Source organism: Onychomys torridus, chromosome 20, assembly GCF_903995425.1.
Source record: "Onychomys torridus chromosome 20, mOncTor1.1, whole genome shotgun sequence".
Taxonomy (NCBI): domain Eukaryota; kingdom Metazoa; phylum Chordata; class Mammalia; order Rodentia; family Cricetidae; genus Onychomys; species Onychomys torridus.
In genome coordinates, this window is record NC_050462.1 from 11,348,087 (window position 1) to 11,369,446 (window position 21,360).

A 21,360-nucleotide genomic window follows, 5' to 3' on the forward strand; every position below is an offset into this window, starting at 1 on the left:
TAGATGTCATCCTTGAGATACGATGGCCCCTTAAGTTCCTCATCCACTAGAGATCCTTAGGGAAGAGGAAATGGGAAGGAAGGTGTGATTTTTTTCATATGTACTCTCATTTTTACCCCCACTGAATTGGGCCTCTCTGCCTTTATCCCAAGTGATATAATCCATGTAGAGTACTTTGCATGGTACATGGCACACAGTAAATAATAAATGCTCATGTATATTGTCATTGGGTTCAGTACTGTTGTTAGTGAGCCTCAGTATGACCCAGTAAGTAGGTGGCTACGTAAGACAAGAATACTGAAGGTCATCACCCAACAATCACACCAAATCGACAATACACATGCATTCTTTCACTGGTTTACGTAAGGGAGAAAACAAGCAATTTGCCATGTGTCTCTAGAGATTTATGGTAGACCAGTAAACTGGAGATGGGACCCACAGCCTTCAATGTGCTAGATAAGCATTCTACCACTGAGCCCCAGGTGACTGTCCTCTCATTAGCCACAAGATGCAGAGCGAGCCTAAGTCGCAACTAGGCAGCATTTGAGTTGGGAAGTCACAGATATAAACAGATGAATTCCAGTATGTGCCCACAGGTAGCAATAACTCAAGATGAGAGCCTGGCCATGCTGACTTCAAAGGTTCAAAGCCTGTGTAAAGGAGTAACTGTGACGTTTTGACAGGGCTGGACCCCAGACCTCAACTTCCTAGTAGCCAGGGCTAGGGTGGGATGAATCCAGGATGGGGCTCCCATGTTGAGCGCTGTCCACCACAGCTCAGAGACGGGGGGCTCCACTTCACACATTGCCTGAGCCGGGGAAGGCTCAGCTGGCCTTCCTTTGTCATTTATGGTGTTCTGTTGTAGACTGTGTTAGTAAACACCACATAGAACAACAACAACATCTGCTTTATTATCCTTTGTGATGCTCTATCTATGTCCATAGTTCAGGCTGGGCTCTGAGGTTCTGCTCTTTGCTCCTCAATATCTGGGGTCTCAGTTGGGCTAGCTTGAATGGTTGCAGACATCAGGAAAGCTCAGCTTATGATCTGCCTAGGCCCTGGGGTTCCTCCATGTACTGTGTGCTGAATGGCACCTTAAGTCCTACACCTAGGGGCTAGGCTGGGAAATGTGAGGTAGCTGGACTGATCCGGTCTGGTCCTTATCAGGTGGCACCTTCCCCTGGTTCACTCAGCATCCAGGCAGAGTGGCCCCAGGGTGGTTAGACTTCACACAGTACTGACTCCCAACACAAATGCTACCAAAGGCCCAGGCAGAGGCTAAAAGACTCCTCCCAGTCTTTAGAACACTAAAATTGCCTTTACATTACTCATGGCAATTAACATATTAATATAATGAACATCCTTAATGTATAATTAAGTCCTACTACAATATGGTTTTCTGTTTTGTCCTAACAGTGTCCAGCCCTCATAAAAAACAATGCTCCTTCTGTTGTACACAGTAGGGATGACACAGGGGAGGTGGCAGGGTGACCCTGCAAAGAATAAATTGCAACATGTATACTTTGATTGAGGGTATGGCTCCATGGTAGAGTATCTGCCTGCCCAGGGCCCTGGGTTCCATTAGTGGAGGAGGGGAGAAGAGAGGAGGAAGGAAGGAAGGGAGGGAGGGAGGGAAGGAGGGAGGGAAGGAGGGAGGGAGGGAGGGAGGGAGGGAGGGAGGGAGGGACGGAGGGAGGGAGGGAGGGAGGGAGGGAGGGAGGGACAGAGGGAGGGAGGGACGGAGGGAGGGATGAAGGAAGGAAGGAAAGAAGGAGTATGCCCTCAGGTCCTACATGACAGCCCTGTTCCCTGAAACAAACAGTGCAGATCTCAGTGCCTACAGGCCCCTCCCTCACATCCAGCAGCCATGCTTCAAACATGAAGGCTACAGAAAAGATGGAGACGTAAACAATATCCAATTCTTCAGCCAATCGCAAGAGAACATTCTAAATCGTCCTTTAAAAGAGCAAGACACGGTGGGCGGTGGTGGTGCACACCTCTAATCCCAGCACTCAGGAGGCAGAGGCAGGTGGATCTCTGTGAGTTCGAGGCCAGCCTGGTCTACAGAGCAAGTTCCAGGACAGGTGCAAAGCTACACAGAGAAACCCTGTCTTTAAAAAAAAAAAAGCAAGACACATGTCATCTCAGCACTGGGGAGGCTGAGGCAGGATGACTGCCATATGTTCAAGGCCAGCTGGGGGCTGGTCTGGTCTCCCAGTCACTCATTTAAAAGGAAAGGGCAAAACATCTGTTTATCATGCAGAAGCTTTCTGCTTTTCCCATAGTAACCCCCCAGTAACCATGTGAAGGTCTCAGCGCTCAAATGAGCAGCCTTGGCTTCCATGTGAGGGTGCTCACACAGCTCCCACTTTCAGGAACTTGTCTGAGGCTGGTGGTGAAGGAATTTATACCCTCAGCTCACTGTACCCGCGTGCTTGCTTAGATTCTCACCAGAACCCCAAACACAAGTGTCTGCTTCGTGCACAGACACCAGACACTTCCCTCAGAAAGAGTTAAGCAAGACCAAGAACGGCAATGTCCTCCTGACCCCAAGGGAGTCAGAAGCCCCTCTCGTCCTCCGCGAACCCCGCCAGCTGAGGCAAAGCTGGTAGCGACGCGTGTGCCGAGTGTAGGCAGAGGAAAGGGCTCGCCCTCTTTGTGCGGGGACGGTCAGAGCTGTCTCCCTGTCCTCACCACTATCATTTGCTGCTGTGTTACTCATTTCCTTGTCTGACTCACCCGTGGAGGCAAACACGGCTTAGTGTTCTGTACTTCGGGGAAATGTGTGGCCTGGCTGTGCAAGGGACAGTATCTCAGCATCACATGGGAGCTCAGAGACTGACTCACCCTCTGTCCAACCAGCTCCCCGAGATCATCGGCATTGCCCCCACTTGGTTCGAAGACCATGGCTTTGACCTAAAATCTGGTTGATCTAGAATTGGTGGAGCTCTTCCCCGTGGCCTTGGAAGGCCATCCCATGTCCTCCGTCCTCACTGAGGACAAGAATAGTCCCTAACAGTTCTCCCAGAATGCTGGGAAGGCATGGAGAGAACAAGAACAGCAAGACATAGTGTGCTTTTAGCAGGGGCTGAGTGCTACCTGCAAATTGGAAAAGCCATAAAGAAACGTGGTAGGACAGTCATAAAATGAAGACCTTGAGAAATGTGGTGGTTACTCTGAGCTGGTGCATCCGCACTGACAGCGTTCTCAGGCTCGGGGTGTGGCGCATCCTAGAGCATTTGCTAAGCATGTAGGAGGCCACAGGTTCAATCCCCAGGCACATTCTGTGTGGACCCCACTTCTATGGCACCCACTTCTAGGAGGCATTCTGACCTCGGAATGTTGGGGCTCGGATCCCTCCTGCGAGTGGCTAATGTCACGATGTCCCTGTGTGAGAAGGTAAGGGAGAAGCTTCCTGTGGGAGAAGAAGCAGAAATCAAAAGTATGTGAAGAAGGGCAGAAACCGTCCTGACAGAACTGGTCTGAGAAAAGAACGTACCTCCCAGGAGAAGTTGGGTGTGGCAAAAATCTCTTGTCTCTTAGTAATTTGATGATAAAATATAGAGAGTGAACGTTCGGAGAGTGCAAAAAAAAACCTTAAGAAATAGACAGATAATTGGCTCCACTTGAACAATGTTTGCGTGCTCACTGCTGCAACTGTGAGACTCCACACCAGCATGACTAATGCCTCTCCCCCAGCCTAAATTAGATTTTGATTGTGTTTCGTATATATTCACTGAATCACAGATGTTTGGGGTAAAAAAGACCCAAACTTCTCAGGAACACCTCCCAGGGAGCGTGTGGGATCATCTGCGCAGGCGTGACACCACTACTAACCCCTATCCACTCTAAGTTCTTGGGGGCACAGAAGCGCCGCCCCCAAAGATGCTGCCCACCTGGAGAGCACCTGGGGCTGGCGGGCTGCATGAGGACCCTGTGTATAGGGGGTTAATGGAGGAGGCCCCACAGTGTGGCTCCACACTGGATGCTGCCTCAGTGACTAGTGCCCAGAGTGTCGTGTTCTCAGATGTCTTCCCTGAGGGGCTGCAGCGGCAGGTGGAGGGAGCAGTTGAGGGCCACACCAGCTCCCATCCTACACGGCTCCTGAGCCGTCTATTCCTTCCAATCCACTGTGTAAATGTTTTGTTTGTCTGTTTGTTTTTCTTGCAGAATTTAGCCTATGAAATCATCCTAACACTGGGACAGGCATTCGAGGTCGCCTATCAGCTAGCTCTACAAGCCAGAAAAGGGGGGCATTCCTCCACGCTTCCAGAAAGCTTTGAAAACAAGCCCTCCAAACCCATCCCCAAGCCCCGTGTTAGCATTCGCAAGTCAGTGGTAAGTAGAAGAGAACGGCATCTCTGAGTCTGCATCGGGAGGGAAGGGGGTCGTTAACAGGGCCCGGTTAACAAGGCCCTCGTGGGGGAGGCCTTTAGAATCCAGCCTGCCCTCCCCTCTCCTGTCCTTTCCGTTGGTCTCCTGCTGGCCTGTGACCATCATCCTTATCCTGGTTCCTGCAGTCTCAGAGAATCCCATTTTTGCTGCTACCTGCAGCAGCCTTGTGAGGGGAGACTACTGGCTGTTTGTGACATGTCTTACCAGAAGGTCTAGAAAATTCTGGGGCCAGCTTTCTCTGAGGCCTCACCTGCCATCCTATCGGGTCAGGCCTTTGCCCTCCAGAGAGATTTGCAGAGGCTCAAGGTGAGGATGCTCTGGTACCCTCCTGGCAAAAGCCAGATGCCACAGGTTCTGTGTCTTTCAGGAGGCCAGGGCATCATCTTTGAGATGCCTGGGCCACATCCTGTGTGCCTTCCCTCTGGACAGCTGAAGCTCTTTGCAGCCTAGTCACTGCTAGAAGGTGACACCCCCCTCCTCCTTATCATCTGCCTCCCTCCAGGAACTTCCTCCCTTCCCTCCCTCCCACAGGCTCTGCAGACATCCTGTCCCAACAGGCTGGTATGACTTCAAAGCGGCCGCCTCTGGTAGTAGCAACACCCCAAAGCTGGAAGGCTCCCAGCCAGCTTCCCATCTGCTTTCTGCTCCAGCTACCATCCTGCATCCTAGACTCTCTGGGATTGGCACCGGGCAGGCCCCCAGAATGCATTGCCCCCTCACCCCGCAATCTTTCCATCTGCCACATTCTCCTCCCAGCAGCTCTCAGCCTCCGTGTCATGAGGACATAGACATTTTTAACCTCCAAAGAGAGGTTCCTTCCTGGGTGATGATGTGGCTCCTGGTTTACACCTTCGGGGCCCTCTCTCTCGTCTCTGCTCTTGGTAACTTCCGCACCCACGGGGATGACCTCTTCATCATCCCCAACAGTTTTCCTCCTACATCCCAGAAGGGAGCTTTTCCTCAGCTGACTGGTCATCACCAGTGACTGTACCTCTCAAATCCCACACTACACTCCTACTTCTGACCTTCCCGCCTCTGCTCCACCCCAGCCTGTGCTCCCCGCTCTCTATCTCCAGGCCCCACACACCCCAAACTTGCAAGTGCCTGCTCAGTCTGTTTTTACGCATCCCCCCCCCCTTCCTGTTTAGCCAACACAAATCCTTGCTTCTCTCCTCCCTATTCTGGGCTCAGTAAACAGCACAGCTCTTCATCATATTGCTTGTACCCAAACCCACAAGTCACCTTGACTCCTCTTGTGTCCACACTTCTGCATTCAGCCCATGAGCAGAGTCTGCTCTTTGCTCCCCCAGAACATACCTCCAATCTGCCCACTCCTCTCCACTTCCTCCATCACCCCCCTAATCCAAATCCAAGCCCAATGACACCCCCCAGGCACTCCCTTTCTCATGGCACCCAGGAAATACCAAAACCTAATTTCTCACCACACTTTGTGATGCCCAGGTCTGCTCAGTCCTATTTGTCTGGATGCCAGCTGTGCCCTACACCAGGAATGCTCTCTTCCACCTCTCCTAGCCCCCATGTGCATGGCCCACTCCATGGTATCATTCAGGTCTCAGCTGCATGAAGAAGCTTTCCCTGACTAAAATAGATGCCTGGTCACACTGTAGCCCCCTGTTCATTCTCTGTAGTATTTACTGGGATTTTTACTTACCACTTACGTCTGCCTCTCTTCCTCTACAAAAATATCTGCTTCATGAAGTACACTGGCATGCTGTCCCCCCAGGGCCAGGTCTACAGCAGGCACTTAACACACATCTGTTCTTAAAAGAAATGAGGTCCTGAGGGTGGATTTAACGACTGTGTTTTTGAGTCTGATCAGGTTTCTGGGTGTCCGGGAATGCACAGCATGTTTGGGGGATTGTCCCTTAAACTACTATGTTCTTTCTCATGTGGGCTGGGTAAGTCTGCTCACTGCGGGCGTCTCCATGTAGCCTTCCTGTGGTCCATGTAGACTTTTTCCAGAAGAGCACAGAGTTTGTTGCCGTAAGGGCTCATAGCATATTCATCTAGACGCCCTCTCTGGGAAACAGGAAAATACACAATGAATAATGCTAATGTCTTCACCTGGCTCAGGATCCAGTCCCTCACCAGGCTTTGCTATCCCCCATTGCCTGGGCTCTGGTGGTTTCCTGTTAGGAATTAGAAGTCCTTCCCTCTGCCTGTGGGGACACAGGGGAAACCCAGCAGAAGGCAGCCCTAGGCACATGGGCCCAGACCCTGCAGCCTCTCGATGGCTGGTAGAGAAAGTCGGAACGTGCCTTCCAGAAATTCCTTGGCCCAATTTACAGAGCAAAGTAGATAGCCAAAGGACGAGAGAGCTGTTAGGGAAAGAGCTTAACAACGGCCTGTCAGACTCACACTAGCTGCTGCCCAGGGAATGACCTGCTTGGCTTTTCGCAAAGCACAGAGACAGGTGAGGCCAAGGCCCAACCTCTCAGGCCCTTGGTGACCTCTTTCCTTTTCTCTGTCTCCCGGTCTCCTGTCCATCTCTCCCTGGGATCTGTACCTGCCTTCTGTCCACCCCAGTACCTCTTCTCATCCTGGAAGCCCGTTCATCGTCTTAACAGTATTTATTGTCCAAGTATTTATTGTATTCCTGCTTGGCATTGGGCTGCCAGGAGCTTCCCCCGGGTTTGGAGAAAACAGCCATCAAGAAAGCATACAAATCCCACCTTTATGGGCATGCATTTTGGAGAGGGAGTAGACAGGAAGTCTGCTGGCGTATGTGTCAGTCAGAGAGCAGAGGGGGAAGCAGAAAAGTTGAGGTGCCCTTTTGTAGAGGGTGTGGCAGGTACAGCTTCTAGGAGAGGAAGTGGCATTGGAACCAAGACCTGGACCACCCTGGCTAGGAGCCAACAGGGAGAGAGGGGAGGCCCTGCGCAATGATGGGTGGGTGCCCGAGGACCAGCTTCGGGACGGCATGGCAGAAAGGCGGCAGGCAAGCGGGCGGGCACGGCAGGCTCCTCGTGAGGCTTTAGGGTTCTTTCGGACCCCAATGGAGGGTGGGGACCGCCGCTGCTCCCCTGCCTGAGCCCCGGGGCGGGGCCGGGGTCTCACTCGCGTCACCCTTGCAGGCCCCTGCAGAGTCGCTGTGCAGTGCAGGTGCGAAAGCGCGAACGCCGCCGCCGGGTCCGCCCCGCAGCAGCGCGGCGGGGCGCGCGGGGCCCGAGGTGGGGTTCCAGCGGCGCCCCCGCGGCCGCGCCGCCGCCCAGCTGCCGGATAACGGGCATCAGCCTTTCTGTTTTAAAGCAGATCGACCCTTCTGAGCAAAAGACTCTGGCCAATCTGCCGTGGATTGTGGAGCCGGGGCAAGAAGCCAAGAGGGGCATTAATACCAAGTATGAAACCACGATTTTCTGATACTGCCCGCCGCCCCGAGTCCTTCGCGGTGCCTAGCTCGCCAAGCAGTCCCCGCAGCAGGCTTTCCTTCGCGCCTCCTCCGTGTCCACCCGCCCCGGGAGGAAGACTGCTCAGCTCGCGTGGCCTCGTCACGGGCGGAAGGGAGCTTTCTGCCAGCGAGACTTTGCCGCCCCTAGAGGCGCGGGGGGCGGCTGCGCGGGGCGCCCCAACTCCGCCGCCACCGCCTCCCTCCGAGGTACTGCTCAACTGCCCCGTTCTTGCTTTGCTTTAGTTGGGGAGAAATACCTTTTTAAAAAGAAAGTGAAGGGGGGGGTCCTCCAGTACGGCCCCCAAGTCTAAAGCATCTTGGGTTTCAGTGTTTCCACCGTCAGCCGGTTTGGAAGGGAAAGTCAGAACAGTCCTAGCCGCCCCCACCCCACCCACCCCGACCCCAAAAGCACCTGTAAAATCATCGTGATCACTGAGTACAGTTTCATGCAAAGAGACAAAGCAACCCTCACGATTGCCAGGAAATTCTGTCTCCCGATTTCTATATTTGTGGATTTTATATGTAATCAACTATGTCAGATAAAGGAAACCTTTATTGAATGATTCAAAAAATTTAAAAGTGATTTAAAACAGAGGAATTTATTATGCACAGAAACAAATGTGTCTTGTATTAAATATTTTTATTAAAAGGATGTTTCATTAATGCATTCATAAGAACACTGTTTGTTGTGCGGGATGTTTCTGGTTTCAAGTGATTCCATCTCCACTGTTATAGCCCGAGGACTGGCCCAGTTGCGGCGAAACTCTGAGGTGTCCCTGGAGCAGGACATCGGGCTTGCGTTAGGGGTGACCCCCAGGGCTGACGCAGCCATAGCCCGCACAAGTGGTTTTTAGGGATTTTGGGGGGTTTTGTTTTGTTTTGTTTTGTTTTAACCTTCGAAGTGTTTTAAAGAACATGTTTAACAAAAAAAATATATAATCTAGGGCTTCTGCTGTCAAGATTTCTGTCATGGAAACCTTGTTTGAGAATGGTGTTAATAAAATTCTATTGCAAAATTTTTTTCTAGAAAAAAATAAATAACACAAAAAAAGAAGAAATTCCAAAGTAATAAAGACTTTTCTTGAAACAGAATAAAAAAATGTTTGCTTACTATTTGATTAAATAAATTTACTTACGTTTCTTTAAGGTATTTTAATTTTTTAATGTCTCTGTGGAGTATTTGTATGATACCATAATGTATATTTCTGTAGAATCAAATTATATAAACAGTACCAATATCATTATAGAAAAATAACATTTTAATGTATATTGTTCTAAACCAATCATATTGTGAATCATTTTGAAGTTCATTATAGCGATATTGATAAATTGTGAACTTGTCTTAATGTTTTTTTATTAACCAATATTATTTTAAACCTGAAATTATCATATTCATCAGTTGGTGAGTTTTGAAGAAAAACTAAATTTCATTTCAACTGACAAATGTATATGGTTTTAGTTCAGTGTTGAAGAATTTTAATACAATATTAAATTACTTGAACTGAATAGTTCCTTGTATATATTTTGCCTATTCACTGTTGATATGTATGTAGTAAACTGAGAGGAAAATATAACACTAAAGTATGGTCCCAACAGGAACTTGTATAGGAGCACAGCAGCCAGTGGCTTTGCCGAGACACACGCATATGTGTAAATAAGCTTGGGCTTCCAGTTATAAATTTTGTAATTTTTGTCATTATTTATATCCTATTAAAAAAAAAGCACACAAAATAAAACACAAGTTGTACAGTGACTGGTGCTTGGCATCATTCTGTGAGCACCTCCCTACAGCATCCACAGATAAAGAGATTTTTTTTTTCCCCAATTGGCAACATCACTGAGAAAAACTTGCTCATTTCTAAGTTCGCACAGTCTGAAAAGGAAATGCTATCTTCTGGAGCTTGAATTTCAGCCATAAGCCACCATTTAAAGTGGTGTATAAGGAGGGGTTGGTAAGACAGACATTTCTAAAACAGGGGACCCCCCCAACGAGTGGACTGCTTACATAGCACAACATATAAGCTTGCTTGGGAAAGCATCCACTATATATCCTATACACCCATAAGGCCTTTCTTTTTTTCCCTAAAACGTGTGTGCCTGCTGTAAAGTGGGTGATGGGCCAATCAGAGCCACACTGATCCTGTGTTCAGTGACCACCATGCTGCATGTCCCTAGACCTTCAGATCACCCACTCACTGCCCAATCCATGACTGCTACCCTTGGAAACCCAAAGCAGTCTTAGGGTGTTCTCTGCCTGTCATACAGAGGCCTGAAGCTTTGAACCCTGAGCTAAACCAGGGAAAGCCTGGCTGAACTGGACCCTGGGACACTTCTCTCCTGCAGGAGGCTGCAGGCTGGGGGTTCCCACTGGCGCACCCACTGGGCTAGTTTATTCCTTTATTACTTTTTATTAGTTTTTATTAATTTTCTCCAGTCCTCTTATGTATCATCTCTGTTCATCACATGCATATTTTTATCCACATGGCACACTCCAATTGGGAGAAATTAAAAGATAAATACTTGCCTAGTGGTGGATGGGACAGTCTCCTTATGCTGGTACCACTTTAGGGGGCAATAAGGACTGAGAAGGCTATGTGGCAGGGTTAGCCCTTCCCAGTTGGGGACACACGGTTGTAGTGACCCTCAGAGAGGAAGGCAGAGGTGACCCTGATCTTCCTCTCCACTCTTCACCCTCCACCTTCATAACAAACCTACTGAAGGTCAGGGTACAAGAGCAGCCCATGGCCAGAGCAGGGCAGGGAACATGCCCAGAGTAGAAAAGCCAGCTCAGGCATGGGAGATGGGATTTGTAGATGAAATTTTTTTTTAAAGGAAAACCTGATGTTTGATAAATTCAGTAACCAGAAGGTAAAAGTGGCAGCCCTTAAATGCTAACATCAATCAAAAGAGAACTTAGGTGTCCCCTTTACAGAAGGACTTGAAGTCAATTGATCCATTTAATTTTTTCTTATTAAATGGTGTTCTGTAATAAATCTGAATGGATGAACTATATGAAAATTATGCTCAGCCTGTTAATAAGTCGTGAAAGTGGTTTTTCTCAAGTTGGACTGCTGGGGCATGTCGCCAGCCTCTCTGATGTTCGGATAATATGGAAAAGAAGTTTAAGCTTAAAGGGCGTGTGGCCACACTCTCAAAAATCAGTTAAAATTTGCACTTGGACTCCAAGTAATGTTACTTCCATTTCTAAGAAGAATTGAAAATTTGAGGAGTCGTCTAGCTTCCAGTGAGCTAGGATGTAATGTCTGTGTTCAGAAATATATATGGAATAAAACCTCTTTACTGACATTACATCTTCAAGTTCTCTTTGTCTACTGGCCATTCAATGAGTGCATTTCCTATGATGGTTATAAACATTGTCTTTAACAATGACCAACCAACATAGACCAGCAGCCTCTCTTCAGCCAGCCTCTGCCAGTCCACCTACAGCCCTGGTCCCCACAAGTCCACTTGGCCTCACCAGCATTTACTGGGGTTGGCCCTAGGAACAGAGCCCTGCTTCCCAGAGAAACCAGTCCCCTGTGCACAGGGGTCAGACCTGTGGCCCAGTCACCATCCTGCGTTTCTCTGTACCCACAGAAGGACTTGATTTAACTTTCCTGGCTTCGGTCAGTCTATCTACTGAGAATTGACACTGTTTTCCTTCTACCTGCTTCTATAAATCATTCCAGACACAACACATTGTCCTCGATGTGCGACTCAGACACTCATAACTATATATCATTGTCAAAACCAGTTTTTGTCTTTCTGCTCCAAGCCCCCAGAGACGTGTGTTTATAAAAGCTGTCCAAGCCTTGGAACTTTCTAGGAGTGGGTCATGATGGAAGAAAGGTGGAGGGCAGCAACAGGCTGAGCAGTCCCATGCTGCTGACCACAGTGGGGTCATCAAGCTGTCTGCTGCAGCTGTAGCAGCAGTGGCTTCACAAGTGGCCCTACCTGATTCAACCAAGTAGAGAAAGGTGGATTCGGGTGATAGACCCCAGGTGTACCTGCTGTGCAGGGTCCCCAGAGTTCACTGTTCAGAAAATCTCTACGTGGTCTTACTGATCCAGTGGAAGAGCTGAGACGAGTCAGGCTTACAACCAGAGTTATCTCACAGGGTAGTAATAAATGCTGTTGAAAGCAATCCGTATCCAATATCCAATATAACTGCCCTCTGAGGTCTCCATGACACAATCGAGCTGTCCCCATAGGGGCAGAGCATGCTACTCTCCCTCACAAGAGGCCACAAGGCAACACCGAGGAAAAGTTGAGACAGCCTCAGGAAGGAGCTACGTCAACGGTTTTCTGACATTCAAGAGACTGATTTCTCCACATTTCTCAAGGTTGCATGCCCTTTTGAGAGAGAGAGAGAGAGAGAGAGAGAGAGAGAGAGAGAGAGAGAAATCCCAATGTGTTGAATGTTCTGTTGATAGACTGAGAAGAAGAAAGTGCTTATGGCATGTTTTATCAGCATTTCCAGGGTGTGCTATCTCCAGAAGCCCTGGGTGATGAGTTGGGTGACCTTCAAGAGGTAACTGTGCCTGAGCTCTAACTGACTGTCAAGGGTGGGAAGGAAGACTCTGCCTCCGCAGGCTTTCTAAGAAAGCTGGGTTCTTATGGGAAAGGAACACATGTTGAAATGTTGACACCTAACTCACTGTTTAAAAGTGAAGTGTGGTGTTGGTGAGATGGCTCGTTCCTGGGACCCACTTAAAAGTGGATGACGAGAACCAACTCCATCAAACTGTCCTCTGACCTCCACACACACGCAGCACAAGGCAGTGAGAGTGGAGGAGGTAGAGGTCAGGGGTTACAGACACTGCTTGCCTGATACTTGATTGCTTTATGAGAGTTATAAACTGAATCCGGTGACTAGAAGGCCCAACCGTCGTGGCTTCAACACAGAAGTGGTTGACTATCCCTTCAGGCAACGTGAATTTCAGACACGGGCAGTGCAGGGCCCCGTGGTAGCTGCTATCCTAATCCCAAGGCTCATCTACATCCCTACACTGACAACCTGAGCATGTGGCTTCTGTCCTCAAGGTTAAGACCTCATGGTCTCAATGTGGCTCCAGAACACTGTCCTGGTGGCCTGAGTGTTCACATTCCAGGCAGAAGAAAAGATGGTAAGGACTAAAGGCTGGTATTGTTGCCTGGGCGACCAAGCTTTTAAGAGCTTTCCAGAAAGCTCCACCCTACTGATAAGTATTTTAAAAAATATCTCCAGTAGTGGGTTACTGCAACAATGCAATAAGCCAATTCAAACTGAATTAGAAGTCCAGATTTAATGAGCAAAGCATCCCCAGGTCATCTCAGGGGAAGAGAAGAAACCACGTGGAAGGTCTATGGACCAGACCTTAAATACCCTGTAGGCATGGTCCTGAGTAGCTCCAGGGGAGGAGCTGCCACTTGGTGGGTTTTCTGAGGGTGGGGTTTGGAATGGGAGGAGTGGACCAAGTTCCCAGCCAACCATCTGGGTGGGGTTTTAAATGCCCCCCCAGGCTGGAGATTCCCAACACCTACAACCTCATAAAGCTCCCTGGTCACCCCTACTTACTAGGAAGCCAAAAAAAAAAAAATGTGATGGTTATTGTTATTTTTACCAGAGCACACTAAAATTCCCAACGAAGTAAGGGTTGTTAGTGAAGGGACAGGGAGAGGTTGGCTTCGGGGGAATACGTAAAAGACAAAAGCAAGCTCACACAGGTTAGAGAAGGCAGAGCCTGTAAGGATGCTGGTGATGATCTTGGCAGAGTTGCTACGTGAATTAGCTCCCAAACCCAACTAGGGACAAGCCCTTCAGCTGGGCTAGCACACACCTGCACTGCCTGGCTCCAGAGACCATGACTGCAGAGAGAGCTCAAGAAGCAGCTCACACAACTCGGGTATTCAGCTGTGGTACAGAGGGGACTGGCCTGGCCAGGCATCACGGCAAAGAGCAGAGGGCTTGATCTGCCTTGATCTCCACTATGTATAGGAATCACGTGGGAACTTTAAAAACTATTGCCTAGGTCCCATCTCCTGAGAGAAGTCTGGGTTGGGGAAATTCTAGCCACCGCGATGAGAGAAGTGAGAAGCAGGGCAGTCCCCCAGAACTGCCCACACCAGCGTGTCCCTCCAAAGAAGATCCTTAAGAATTCTAAATCATTTACTGGGGCCACACAGCTAGAACATCAGTACAGTCAACACTTGCACTTAGCTCATTGGCCAACCATGCCAACCTGTGCCAGCACGCCCAAGCCACGGGCCAGATAAGACCGCAGTCTTAAGTATCCCTCAGTTCTGATCCTCCTGGACTGCTCTGTTGGTGCACACACAGCCCAAAGGGAATGAAGTTTGGAAGGTTAGGAAGAGAGCAGGTGACAGCCTCCCTGCTGAGCAAAGGCTCTCTTGAAAGCCAACAGCTGCAGGGAAGAACAAGCACAAGCTGCTCAGAGGAAGCTCTGTTCCCTGGTGCAGAAGCAGCAGGAGCCTAACTATCCATGAGGAATCCTGGGAAGGACAGGCATGATGTTTGTAACAGGGGCAAAGGGAGTTAATGGGTCATTTACTGTGACCTGTGTCCCATGCCTGACATAGACTCCTTTGCCTCCCATTAGCCCCAGATCCTTGTCACTTTTCCTACCTGACAGATGAGCAAACCAAGGCTCTGAAAGGCTGTAGATGGAAGGAAAAGGAAAAAGGGGTCAGCAAGGCACATGACCCCTTCTGACACCAATTTGAAATAAATCCTTAAGGAGTTCCAAAGCAGGGGCTGGGGAGAGGGCTCAGTCCATAAAGTGCTCTCTTTGGAAGCTTTGAGGACATGAGTTTGAGCCCCAGAACCTACGTAAAATGATGGAGTAGCCTATAATCCCAGTGTTGAAGAGGCAGAGACAGGTGGATCCCTGGGAGGTCACTGACCAGCCAGCCTAGGCTCATTGGCAAACCCCAAGCCAGTGAGAGGCCTTGTCAAAAAAAAAAAAAAAAAAAAAAAAAATCAAGATGGACAGAACCTAAGAAACAATATCTGGTAATGTCCTGCATGTCCAAACACGCATGCCCATGTGCATATATGCTGCACATACACAAACACACACCTTTCAAAGTAGAAACAGGCCCTTCTAAAGGAGAGTTAAGGTTATTTGCTAACAACTTCCCACACTCAATGCTGCCGTCACCTGAGAACCAAGAGCAGACCTACAGCTGCCGAAGTCCTTGCAAACCCAAAGCATCCCTGCCTCTGCTGCCCACCAGGCTCTGATCAAAATGGCCAAGAGCATGCCAGTAAGCACCAAGATGGGGGACCCTGACGACCAGAGGCAAAAATGTCAACTGATGTTGACTGTGGAAGCTGCCACATTGCTCATGATAGGAATGGACTGAGGACAGAACTGGAATAATGCTTTTAGATATTCCACCCCTGGTTTCCACAGGAGGGCCAGGCTGAGTTACCGTGAGAGGCAATTAGATCACCAAACTCCTGTTCCCACTTGTCTATAGCCTAGAGACTTAATGTGTGTGTGTGTATGTGTGTGTTTTCTAGGCAGGTAACTAACATCTTGCAGCACTGTCTTGAGATTCGGTTAGATCGTGTGTGGAGAGCACCCAGCCCACAGCTTGGCACTGAAAGCACCCTCAAAAAGTACGGCTCTCCATTCCTTCCTTCTAGACTATTGTTTGTCAGTCTCGGGAGCTAGTACTCATGGGTCGGAGTTGTAGCTCAGCTGGTAGAGTGCTTGACTGTTATGAAAGAAGTCCCATTTTCTTTTTATCTCCATGAAACACGTATAAGAAGACACACTTATAATTCCAGCACTAGAGCAGGAAGATCAGAAATTCAAGGTCATCCTGGACTATGCGAGTTCAAGGCCAGCCTGGGATACTGGGCTCCATGAAACACCGCCTTTAAAAATGTGTGAGTGGACAACAAGTCCCAGGTGAGGAGATGAGAGCCACTGCCATCCTGAGGTGAGGAAGCTGGAGTCACTGTCAAGTCAAGGGGGCAGGAAGAATATCTCCAAACTCATTACACAAGCTGGGGGATGGTCTTTCCCAGATACTGAAACTCAAGCCTGTGATCCCAAGTTGTCTGTCCATCTCTACAAAATGCAGCCATGTCCCACCTGAAACCATAGCTGATACTTTACTCAGTCTGGTGGGTCTAGGCTTCCCAAAAAAAGGAAAGCCAGGGTTGGATGCCAGCCCCAGCTTTAGCACTGGTGCCTGGAGGTTAGTTCATCTTCCAAAAACTAAGTGGGGTGCACAAATACAATCCCAACACTTGGGAGATTGAAGCAGGAGGATTGGGAGTTCCAGGTAAGCCTGGAATGAGTCTTTGTCTCAAAAAAAAAAAAAAAAAAAGGAACAGCAATTTGGCTCAGTGAGTAAATACACTTGCCACCCACCAACCCTGATGATATAAGTTCAATCTCCCGGACTCCTGTCCTCTGATCTCTACACTCATGTTATGGCATGAGCATGCACATGCGCACGTGCGTGCACATCCACACATCCACATCCACACACATAAATAAATAAATAGATGATAGATAGATAGATAGATAAATAGATAAATAAAAAATAAATAATAAATAAATAAATTTTAATTTAAAGGCTGGGGATGCCTCTAGTCTGCAAATCTCTACCTGTGGAGATGAAGTGAGTAGCTCATGCCTGGAGCAGACAGGAAGCGCATTCTGAGTATGTGATATGATGGTCTCTAACTCCTCCTAATATCCCCCAAGGTCAAGTCCTTCTCAGCTACTGAGAGCCCTGGAATCTGCCTAGCAGCTCAGCCTACACGCTCAGCCCTGGGCCTTGGCCACCCCTAGTCCAAGGTGGATGGAAAACGACAGGGGTGCATTCTCTATTCACCTATTCACTTTGTGTGGTCGACTGTATTCCCAGTCCGAGAGTTCTGGCCTCACACATGCATTTACAATGAGCACTGGCGGCTCACTTTCTAGAGTCATAAATGAAAACTCCCCTAGTTTTAATCTTCTCCTTCTAGCAGGAGACCCAGGAGCAAACTGTCATCAACGCCAAGTGGCTTCCAAGGCCTGGTCTCTGGTGGATCCAATTCTTCAGCCCCTTCCATGTGAGCAGACGCCTGGAAGGCAGTTTCGTCTGCAGTTAACCTCATAGCCCAAGAGTAACTGAGGTTCTCATTCCGGCATCTTAATAACTGCTTAGCACATACACAGTCCTACGGGGAGGAGATGTGAGCAAGGAATCTTTTCCAGCGACAACCTTCAGAGACGAGGAATTACTAGAGAGTCGGTTCCCCTTCTCTAAAGGTCACCAGGAAAATTATAATATAAAGCATTTGTTGAATAATAGACGGCCTCTCTTGCAGGCTTCAACACTCCGGGGATATGTTTATTCATTCCCTATAATTTAGTAGCAAACCTCTTTTATCCAAGTAAAGTTTTACATTCCCCTAATGATGTGCCACAGGGAAATGATAAAAACAGGACCATAAAGACAGATTACAACGTGATTCAGCAGCTTGGCAATAACCTCATGGATGGGGGAAACAGAATCCCATGAGCATCCAGGCACTCGGGAACTTCAGTCATTCAACATTCACTGAGAATCTAATCACAGGACAAGCTACGTTAGACCCCAGTGTTAATGCACATTTGCCTTTCAAGGGCGTACAACCTAATGGGGACAACAAACCAATAAGCAGCGTCACCATAAGGAAACACAAGTGCCAACAGAAAAAGGAGACCGTCCAAGAGAGGCAGCACAGACCGTCAGCCTTTGAAGGTTGTTTCCAAGGCTATATAAAAGATGAAGTTAGGAAAAAATAAAATTAGGGGGTTGGAAGGAAATAGAGAAGAAAACAGCTTACTCAAAACCACTTTGAAGCAAGAAAGCACACAGTACCCAGGCTACACCGATTAAAGTTTATACAGAGATGATGTTCAAAATTAAGATTAGGAAACGCCATGACAGAACACAGATGGGAGCCGGGGTGGCTCAATGGTTAAGAGAGCATACTGCCCCACCAGATGACCCCAGTTTGGCCCCTGCACCCACGACGGATGGGGCATGGGTCCACGGAGAGCTGAGATGCAGCAGGCATCCCTTGCTGTCTTTTTACTGTGGGCACGTGACCAGCATCTTCAAACTCTCGCTGCCTTGACTTCTCCACCATGGTGGACTGTACCCTGAACTGTGAGCCAAATTAAACCCTTTCTCCCTCAGGCTGGTTCTATCAGCGTTTTCTCAGAGCACCAGAAAAGTAACCAATACAAGCTGGACTCGATAAGAAAGGATTCAGGTCAGGAAGGAGTGATGGGAATCTCCAGGATGGATGCAGGTTTCTGGAGGAAAGCTTGTGTCAACAGAGGTGTGGGCAGTGCACGCTGGTGGTGGGCAGAGGCTCTGGGGGGGGAGGGAGGGAAGGAGGGAGGGAGGGAGGGGGAGAGAGAGATGCTCAGGGTGATGAAGCTAATGGACCACCTCATGCATATGGAAGTTCTGAGAGGTGACTGAGAAAGCAGATAAACCATCAATGCATGATGAAACAGAAAACTAAGCCAAAGATGGAAGACTGAGGACAGACAGACACACACACACACACACACACACACACACACACACACACACACACACACACACGGGGAATCCTAGAATTAGAGAAGATCCAGATGAAAGAAAGTATTTTCACACTACGTATAACTTTATTCAAACTTTTACAAAGTCACAATGTTTTCTTTTCTCTTTTTAAGTCACTGTGTTTTAAGAGCCCAAGAGTTCATATTCCTAAACTCTGTGCAATGGACGACTGAATTCATAAAATGAACTTCTACGATGTGGCATAGCCCTTGCACAAATGTCCCCTCTAGGTTCCTACAATTGCTAACTTATTTAGAACTCCCTTTGACTGAACACTCAAACAGCAGAACTGCCTCAGCTTTCAAATTCTTAGGCACAGCTCTCTTAGAGATAAACGTGGGCTTCTGTTTCACTGCTTACAGAACTTTGCCTTTATTACTCTGCTGTGAGCGTCCCTGGTCCTCAAAAGTACCTCGACAACAGACAGAAAAGGAAAATGGCTAAGAAATAGTTTTGGGCACGTTCAACATCCTTATCCATCAGGGAAATGCAAATTTAAAGTACACTGAGATTTCATCTTACCTCAGCCAGAAGAGCTAAATCCAAGGAAACAACTAGGAACAAATGCTAGTGGCAGAGGGGAGGCCTCTTTCATTGTTGGTGAGGGTGCAAACTGATACAGCCACCAAGGAAATCAATGTGGGGTTTCTCGAAAAACTATAAATAGAACCACCATGTGACCCAGATTTGCCACTTCTGGGCATCTACCCAAAGGATTCTATATCCTACTGCAGAGACACTTGCTAGGCCATGTTCTCTGCTGCTCTGTTCAAACAGTTAAGAAATAGGAACAGCCTAGCCATCCATCAACTGATAATGAAAATGTAGTTCATACATACACATAATGAAACATTTGTTTTTCATTTTCGTACTTTAAAATGTCATTTTATATGTACGAGTGTTTTATCTGCATGTAAGTCTGTGCGTCATGTGTGTGCCTGGTGCCCATGGAGGTCAGAAAAGAACACCAAATTTCTTAGAACTGTAAGTGCTGGGACTTAACCAGGTCTTCTCTGCAAGAACAAGTGCTCACAGACACTGAGCCACCTTTCCATCTGCATAATGGAATTTTATTCAGTGTAAAGAAAAACAAAATTATTAAACTCACAGGTAAATACATGGAGCTGGAAATAATCATCTTTGATGGGTGTTTTTTTTTTTTTTTTGCAGCACTCTTACCACCAAGGAAAAAGTCAGGAAACATGACAGAATCCACTAACAAGAGTTTTTATCAAGGCAAGGAGAAAGGGATAGCTGTGATCAGGCCTGTGGAAGGAATGTGTGAGAAAGGGGGGGAGGCGTGTCATGGGGCCTGACTTATAAAGGCAGGTCATACCTGTACACAGAGGCCCACATGGCTATTCCACGCATGTGCATACACGACCATGGGGGCGTGGCTGGAATTCCTATCAATTTTGAGTCAAGTAACCCAGACCCAGAAAGACAAATAGCACATGTTCTCTCTCATATGTGGACCCTAGCTTTGAAAGGAGAGAGGATGGAAGACAGGAAGGATATAAGGGGGAGATGATGCCTCTTTCAGATGTATAGGTTATCGAACAAAAACTCCAGCACCAGGTGTGGGTGGCTTCTCTTGGAGTTGTTGGTCAAGGGGATTCAGTAGATCCCCACACAGTACACTGTGTTTATAGCACAGGCTATAAACATTGTTCTTAGTTACCTATCACAACTTTATGTTTAAGACCACATATTTGAGTCACAGGTCATGGAAAAAAATCAAGCTGGCACTGACCTGGAAGCTTCCTCCCTACCACTAAGCCTTCACAGTACTGGGAGGTGCCATGCAGGCTGCTTAGAGGAGAAAAGTCATCAACAGCCTTACCAAGTTGTGAACTGCAAGCTATAATAATGACCACACAATAATAACTGACCTGACAAGACATGCCTATTGGTACCATACTGACATGACCGCTGTGGGGGGTAATCAACTGCTCACTAATTGGATTTAAGGTCTATTTCACAAGACAGAATCCATGCTTGGTACTGTTTACTGAGTTAGGTAGATCACGGACCCTAGGAAGACAGCCTACTACTAAAAACTTATCTCTATATCTATAGGTTAGTATAGCTCTCAACTCTCGTTAGAGAAGCTTCTTTTAGAGGTGGATGTGGTTAATACAGCGCTCAGCACTGAGTAGGACATCTACATCACACTCACTACATATGTGGTGATATTTTATTTGTGAGTTAACAAAATAAAGCTTGCCTGGGATCAGAGGAAAGCCAGGCCTTATAGTAAACACAAAAGTGAGGCAGCACGCACCCTTAATCCCTTAGCAGGCAGGTCTCTGTGTTCAAGGCCACAGTAGGGAACAGAGCCAAGCATGGTGACACACGCCTTTAGTCCCACTACCAACCATAGAGACCTGGAGGTCTGTACAGACAGACAGAAAGTGACAGAGCTGTGTAGGAAGAGGAAGTGAGGTAGCTGGGCTAAGAGCCAATGAGAGGGTAGAACAGCAAGGCAATGAAGGCACAGGTTACTCAGGAAGTAGCTCGCATTTTTGGAAGCTACAGAGCTGGTGAGGTAAGGTTAGCTGGTGGCTCTCACTATTTTCCAGATCTCTAGGGCTTTCACCCCTATATTTGGCTCCGTGTTTTTATTTATTTAGTAAGACCAAATTGGTCTACACCCATAAGACTCAGATCTGGATCATCTCACATAGTGGGAGGAAAGAGCCTAAGAAGCAAAGGTTGAAGAGAATTGTTGCAAAACTGTCTTCTGGACACGGCAGGGCATCTGCACACACGAATTCACAATAGCTACAGTTGCATGTGCGAGACCTGCACAAGATCAGGCCAGTCAAAACCTAGCATGGATAGAAGAGGGGCTCACTAAACCCCACCCCTTGCTGAAGTGCTGTTGGCAATTGATTGCTGCTAAGGGAGAGAGAGTCAGTTTCTTTATGGAATGTGGCCCCTTGTTG

At 48.0% G+C, this 21,360-nt stretch overlaps 1 protein-coding gene across 19 annotated transcripts in view; it reads left to right on the forward strand.

Annotated features, from left to right (window-relative positions):
• Window positions 1-11,113, forward strand: part of Anks1b (ankyrin repeat and sterile alpha motif domain containing 1B) — a 1,022,809-nt gene extending 1,011,696 nt beyond the window's left edge. For 7 of the 19 annotated variants that reach the window (XM_036169508.1, XM_036169509.1, XM_036169514.1 and 4 more), the window contains 2 exons: window positions 4,171-4,338; window positions 7,666-11,113. In XM_036169508.1, the coding sequence (XP_036025401.1) occupies window positions 4,171-4,338; window positions 7,666-7,776 (279 nt within the window). In that variant the 3' untranslated portion in view covers window positions 7,777-11,113. Of the gene's footprint in view, window positions 1-4,170; window positions 4,339-4,926; window positions 7,485-7,649 lie in introns of those variants that run through there. The other 12 variants (XM_036169510.1, XM_036169511.1, XM_036169517.1 and 9 more) reach the window with 3 other exon arrangements.
• Window positions 11,114-21,360: the final 10,247 nt, after the last annotated feature.